Genomic DNA, 7,436 nt, shown 5'->3' on the forward strand with positions numbered 1-7,436 from the left:
TTTTCAGCTACCACGGACTCTTAAGCTAAGGAAATAACTAATCTTTGGCGGCCATTTTCTCACTAATTTTACCTCTGAAAAGAGGTGACCCCCACCCCCTGCATTCTCAAATATCTCGACTTGTATTCAAGATAAATGGATATCTATTTCCCCCAAATAAAGACAAATGAACAAGCTTTAAGATGATACCAATAACTCTACATGCCCCAAAATTGACGAGAGCCTGATTCCACCACGCTGCCTCACATATAGTAAAAACTCTTGCCACCAAAGGCAAACATTTTGGGGAAAATCCAAAGAAACTGGGTTGTAGACATCGCCGATCGGCGAGATGAGGTGACAAAGTGTTTTAATTAAACGTATGTATGTATTCTGATTGGCCTATTAATATCTATGATATTAAGGAAAATAAAAGTTTAAAAATAGTCGAATGTGCCTTGTCGTCTGCGCCTATCGTTCCCACTTTTCGATAACTGACACGCATTAATTTTTTTTCTATTGATTGTCACTGAAAGCCCCTTCTCATTATTTTATTTATACATTTCTTTTCCGTGCGTCTGTGGTGTAATGCTTTTGCAATTGCACTCAAAAGACATGAGTTCGATTCCCTGTGAAGTAGGACTCCACTCATCCTTTGCTGGTGTAATTAGTCAGGTTGGAAACAGCCCACCCCTTAATCGATCTAGATGTAGTAGGCCTATATTGTTGGTAAAACATTTATAATCATTCAATAAATGAGAGTAGTGTAGTATAAGATTTTGTGGAACTCGTTTATACATATTGTTTTATCAATATTAATATAGGCACGAAATAGAATTGAAATTGTATGGATTTAACGCTACATGCTTGGCTGTTACATAATTTAAAAGGCACGACCTTAGAAATACACCTTTCAAATTAACAGTTATTGGTGTCTGTTTAATGGCATCGGTACTGGGGTACCAGACTCATTATCGTTAGAATGCTTCTTCAGAGGTTCAATGTTCAGCTCCGTCCGACGTTGTACCTCTGAAAAAGACACTTTGCATGGATTTTCACAATTTCACTCGGTCCTGTTGCAGATGGACTTTAAAACGGACCAAAACTGCTGGCTCAAGTACAGTGTAAGATTAGCACGTTTCCGAACCGGCTGGGAATATTTGTGTTAACGCGAAATAATGTTTTTGATACTTTTACCATAATAGTATTATTCCAGTTAATAACCCAACTGCCAAATACTTATTAATGGCTAATAATGGCCATTAGTTTTTGTTTTGTTTAGTTGCCTTTCCCCCTTCTTTTAGGTTTTCTGTATACATTTACTGTATTTTCTCAGATAACCAAACAACGATGCTGATCGTACCTAGTCACATGACCCACATTGGGTGGGGCCTGTTTTTCCTGTGCTGTCTCGTATTTCCAGAAGATGACGCTGTATTTTTGCAACCCGCCAAAACAGTTGGTGTGTCAAAATCTGCCACAGAGACGTACAGAGCTGCAGTGTACGAACATGCTGTCATATTACCCGCCATAACGGACACACCTGTGACTCGGCGAGAAGCGCTCCGGAACATGCAAAAAAATCTGGACGTGTACAAACTTCAGGCAATAGCTGCAAAACAATTGGTGGGTAGCGTATAATAATTCCGGTGGCCTCATCTTTGTGTCACATTTTTTAAAAGAAGAAACCCCATTTTCAGATTTCAAAAATTATTTTAAAAAAAAGATAAAATTCAATATTTACAGAGGCATGAAGGGGCTGTTTTTTTTCTTTTCATGATTTGAAAATTTAGAATTCAGAAAAAATTACAAACATCGATAGCTAAGTACCATTACCAAATAATACTCCAGAATTGAGCCATTGGTTACATAAGCCATTTTTTAAAGTTGTGTACTCGGGGCTCGCAACTGTTTCTGCAGCCTTTCTACTGCTACTCCTTTCCTGCTTCTTACAAGTCTTTCAGCCACATGCATGATCTTTGGGCGAAAAATGTCGGAGCTCCTGTGTCCACGTTGTGCACGTTAAAGATCACTTGGTGGTCCAAAATCGAAAAGATTAGGCTTCGGCCGCTACCAGGGCAAAATTCAAAATAGATTCCTCCCGCACTGAAAATTGTAAATGACTCCAGTGGGGTCACACGGCTCTATGTAGTTGAGAGTGCCGTAAAACACTTACGAAAAAATGTGTTCAATTTCCGTTCACAGCTGCTGCTGCATGGGAATCCACAACTCGTGCCTGGCAAACTGCTGGCGCTTTTGTACCGGTATAAATTTTTAACTCGACACTTAAAAAGAAAAAAAAAATTTATTGTACATGCCCAATTTATATAAAGTGTTGAGACTTTAAAATTTACAGTTTAGTGTATTCTCAAGTGATCCAGCCTTTTGCGGTTTCAAGAGCTTAATCATTTTCGTATACGACACTCTTTAGGGAAGTGGATAAAATGGCGAAAACTGTGCGTATGTGTGTGTGTTTTTTGGGAGGGGGGGGGAGGATGTGTGGGGGTGGGGGAAGGACTCAGCTACCTATCTATCTATCTATTTATCTATCTATCTATCTATTTATCTATCTATCTATCTATCTATCTATCTATCTATCTATCTATCTATCTATCTATCTATCTATCTATCTATCTATATATCTATCGATCTATCTATTTATCTATCTATCTATCTATCTATCTATCCATCTATCTATTATCTCTCTCTCTCTCACACACACACACACACATACAAACACTCACACACATACACACACACACACACACACACACACACGCACACACACATACGCACACACATACTTGTACACTCAAACACACGCACCCAAGTGAACAAACAGATTATTTAAAACTCCTGTTTATCATAATTATCACCCTTCCCTTCATCTTCCCCTTCTGTCACCCAGAGTGCACAAATACTCGTGTTCCCAGAAAACGGTCTGTACGGCTATGAGTTCACCCGTGACACCATCTACCCTTTCCTGGAGGCAATCCCTGACCCTGACACAGTCACGTGGTCACCTTGCAGCGAGCCCCATCGTTTCCCCGAAACACAGGTCCTGAGATGGTTGAGTTGTCTAGCCAAGAACAACTCCCTGTATCTCGTGGCAGACATGGGGGACAAGGTCCCTTGCGAGCCGGACATCGACTCCAAATGTCCACCGGACAAGCGGTTCCAGTATAACACAGCGGTCGCTTTTGACCCCGACGGCCGACTCTTGGCAAAGTACCACAAGTCAAATTTGTTTCACGAACCGCAGTTTAACACACCCGAGCCGGAAGTCAAATACTTTGACACGCCATTTGGTCGCTTCGGCTTTCTCATCTGCTTCGATATTCTGTTCGAGAAACCAGCAGTTTCCATGGTAACCCACCATGCTATCAAGAACATTGTGTTCCCAACAGCCTGGATGGACGCTCTTCCTCTTCTCTCTGCCATTGGCTACCACTCGTCTTTCGCGATGGGTTTCGAAGTGAATGTTTTAGCAGCAAATCTTCATCTGCCAGACATACGCGTGCAGGGCAGCGGTCTCTACACACCGGAGGGCATGAAGGAATTCTACTATAACAGAACAGCCGCCTCTGGGCCAAAACTGATAGTAGCGGACCTAAAAGTCCTGTCGGAAACCCAAAACAGCTGCCAAACTGTACAAGACCACAACTCAGGTAAAAAGCAATGTCTACCAAGTGATACATTTCACGAAGACATGACACCAGACCTCGATAAAAACATTTATCAGAATTACCGATCTGATCAACAAGATACTCTTATTATGCCCAAAATGTCCACACAAAATAAAAGCAAATCCAAAACTGATTCCACACAGCATGTGGCTGAAGTAACAGAATTATTTTTTGATAACGTCAGGACCTCTGGGTCTAGCAGACGCAGAGCCCAGCCGTTCTACAATCGAGGTTTCTCTTTCGTACCTCTTGACAGTCTCATGCCGAACACCATGGCCTGTCAGGGTCAAGTCTGCTGCTTCTTGACTTACGAACTGACCAACAAGTCCAGCTCAGAGTTATTCGTCCTTGGCGCGTTTGATGGCCTGTTTCACGGCAAGTACTACTTCCAAACCTGTGCTGTACTCCGCTGTCCCAAGGCCAACCACAACACCTGCGGCTCCTACACCTATGACTCGGACACCGGTTTTCGGAGGCTGGAGCTCACGGCTGCGGTTCAAACCCCTCTCATCCTACCTCAGGTAAGGATGTGGCTGATTCAAACGAGTTGCAAGTTATGAATGTGTTTACGAGTGAGCTCTTAATTTGTTTTTGACGATCGAAAAGTTTTGGAGGTCCTGTGTGGATGTTTTGCCCAATAAAGATCCCTTGGTGGTTTAAAAAATCGCTGCTGTATTGGCAAACATTCAAAATCAATCTGCCAAAAACTGAAATTTCTCTAATCAGCACAAATATTAAGAGTACCTAATAATGCAAATAAGGCCCCAAAACCATTACCAAAAAAAGCAAAACATACAGTGTATTGGTGGAATGAGGAAAGTAAGCAGACAAAAAAAACAAAAAACAGAATGAAAGCCCTCAAGGAGTATCAAAAACATAAAACAGAGACAACTTTTAAAAGATACAGAGAGGCCAGAAATCTAGTAACCAGCACCATAAGAAACTTAAGGGAACAAGCGTAGAAAAACTACTGTAAATCTCTGAATATTGATTCAAAAATTTCACATGTGTGGAGAACTATACGTGCAATTGATGGAACAAATATAAAACTCAGATGCACTTGTCCTCTGAAACCACTTGATGGAAAAGAACTTACTTCAAACACAGACATAGCTGAAACGCTGGGAAAACATCAATTTGTTAGTAGTGATGAAAACCTAGATGCATCTTTTAGAATTAAGAAACAAAATCATACAAAACTTAATCAACATCTCTTTCAAAAACAAGAAAATGACGATAAAGAGGAAAATGTTGATATAAGTTATAAAGAAAAAACAATGCACCCCCGGTCATGATTCCCTGACATATGAAACGTATGACCAATTACCATACAACGCAAAACTAGTGATAGTACACTTCTTCAACAATATCTGGAAAAAAGGTAAAATTCCGTTGGAGTTCAAGCACGCCACAATAGTACCAATATTAAAACTCAATAAAGGTCAAAGCCAACCGGCTTCCTATAGACCGATCTCTCTCACCAGTCATCTTGAAAAAGGTTTTGGAAACAACAATAAATAATCGACTCACCCACATCATTGGAAAAAAAAGAAATTATTCTGTGCCACCAGTCGGGATTCAGAAAAAAGGCAAACACGCGATCAGTTATTGAGATTAACTCATGAAATGGATAAATGTAGAACTTTTGGGAAAGTAGCGGCAGCGGTTTTCTTGGATCTAGATAAGGCTTACGATCTACTAGGGAAAGAAGGAACCTTTGAACAACTTATGAAAATGAAGATAACTGGCAATATGTGTAATTATATTAAGGACTTTCTTTTTGAAAAGACATTTCAGGTTAAAGTTGGAGGCGTATTATCTGAAATAAAAAATCAGCAAAACGGAACACCCCTGGGAGCAGTAATCTCTCCCACACTTTTTAACATATTGATAAATTCAGTAGGAGCAATAGAAGATAAGTATCCCAGGATAAGCATAGGACAATTTGCTGATGACACTGCATTGTGGTTTAAAGCCAAACATGCCCCCGGAAAGAGAGCAAAAAAGAATACCACTTTCATTTTTAAAAACTATTGAAAATCCAACAAATGTCCTCATCGAGACTCTTACAAATCTTGGATTTAAAGTAAATATTAACAAAACCCAAGCAATCTTCTTTAACCAAAAACTATGCCCAGATCTGCTCATAAATGAAACATATCTCCGTACTACAAAATCAGTAAAATATCTAGGAGTTACGTTTGACAAATTCCTCCAGTTCAAGGAGCATATAGCTGAAAAATGTGAGAAAGGAATCAACACCCTTAATATTTTGAAATACACAGCAAGAAAACCCTGGAGGATACATTAAGAAATAAAAACATTGATAAACAAAAATCTGATACTACAAAGACTTGCCTATGGAGAGGAAATATACGACCAGGGAACAAAAGGTCAACTAAAGAAACTGGACATCATTCAAAATTCAGCATTGAGAATAATCACCAATTCTACACGCGCTGCAAGCAGCATGGCTTTATCAGTCATGACCAAAATCCCCCCTCTTTGGATAAAAAGGCAGGAAAGCAAGGTCAAACTATGGCATAGAGTAAATTATAATAAAGAAAACAATGCTTGAATGTCTACAGAGACAGAATAATCAAGATCGCAAACAAACATCTCAAAACTAAAAAACGGCATTGTAGAAAGCACACAAGTGATTTTGGGAACTTTGAAAGTAAAAAAAAAAAAGTCCGCCTCACTGAAACAAGAACAACCATTATGGAAAAATTGTGACTTTAATGTGGACCTAACACTAAAGAACAAAATAAAAAACAGAGAAGACAAATACGCATCAATGAAAAATATTACATTAAAACATATTCATGACTTATATAGTAATCATACCCAGTATTTCACTGATGGATCCAAGGAGGATGAACGTACTGGATCAGGATTCTATGTTAAAAAACAAAATATCCTGTCGTATTCACGAATAACAGATTATACTTCTATTCTTACTGCTGAACTGATACCGATACATAGAGCAATGAAACAGGCGTGCAGTACAGAATTGGACAGGGATATTCTTATACTCACTGGTTCTCTCTCGGCAGCCCAATCACTTGGGGAACCTCACAGAAATCATGCTAGATTTGACATTCTCCAGGACATAATTGAATTACATGAGCAATTATTAACTAACTGAAAAAGGGTTACCATTATCTGGATACCATCACATTGCGGAATAGATGGGAATGAGATAGCTGTCGAGCTTGCAAACAAGGGAAGAAAGCAAAAGAAAGAATATATAAATACAAGACTGTGACCCCTCGAAATGAAAAATCTTTTACACCAAAGAGTAAAAGAAAACATTTTTCAGACTGCATGGACAAATTCAAAGACAGGCACAATCTTTAAAAAGGTAGTACCAAACATAAAAAACTATAGTACCGTATGGAGAGGGCCAAAACTTGATTACACGACTCAGATTATACTCACCATATTTCTTTATCAAAAGAAATCAAATGTTCCACCAGTGCCAAAAAACACTATCAATAGGTACTTTTGGAACGTGAACAGTTCATACAATACAAACATGCGTAAAAAGATCAATTTTAAAAGAAAGGCATTCATTTTGACACTACAAACATTCTGTACCCAAAGAGAAGCAATCAGACGAAAATTCTTATTAAGAATTATAAATAGAAGAAATAAATAAAAAATATCCTATATAAATCTACAGGCAATCTCTTGCCTCTAACAATATCCAAATTAATCTATGCTTTAACAGGGTGAACAGGGTTATTTATTATTATTGTTGATGCCATT

At 38.9% G+C, this 7,436-nt stretch overlaps 1 protein-coding gene across 1 annotated transcript; it reads left to right on the forward strand.

Annotated features, from left to right (window-relative positions):
- The first annotated feature begins 1,329 nt into the window (after positions 1-1,329).
- On the forward strand, positions 1,330-6,350 carry LOC101848589 (vascular non-inflammatory molecule 3-like). Its single transcript, XM_013082936.1, has 2 exons — positions 1,330-1,605; positions 2,888-6,350. The coding sequence occupies exons 1-2, from the start codon at positions 1,330-1,332 to the stop codon at positions 4,223-4,225; spliced, it is 1,614 nt and encodes a 537-aa protein (XP_012938390.1). The 3' UTR covers positions 4,226-6,350.
- The last annotated feature ends 1,086 nt before the right edge of the window (positions 6,351-7,436 follow it).

Source organism: Aplysia californica, unplaced genomic scaffold (genome assembly GCF_000002075.1).
Source record: "Aplysia californica isolate F4 #8 unplaced genomic scaffold, AplCal3.0 scaffold00201, whole genome shotgun sequence".
NCBI lineage: Eukaryota > Metazoa > Mollusca > Gastropoda > Aplysiida > Aplysiidae > Aplysia > Aplysia californica.

Bases quoted from the DNA above. Each gene is read 5' to 3' on its own strand.
- LOC101848589 (XM_013082936.1), top strand. From the start codon at position 1,330: ATGCTGATCGTACCTAGTCACATGACCCACATTGGGTGGGGCCTGTTT. The intron at 1,606-2,887 runs GTGGGTAGCGTA...TCTGTCACCCAG, and splicing joins CAATAGCTGCAAAACAATTG to AGTGCACAAATACTCGTGTT.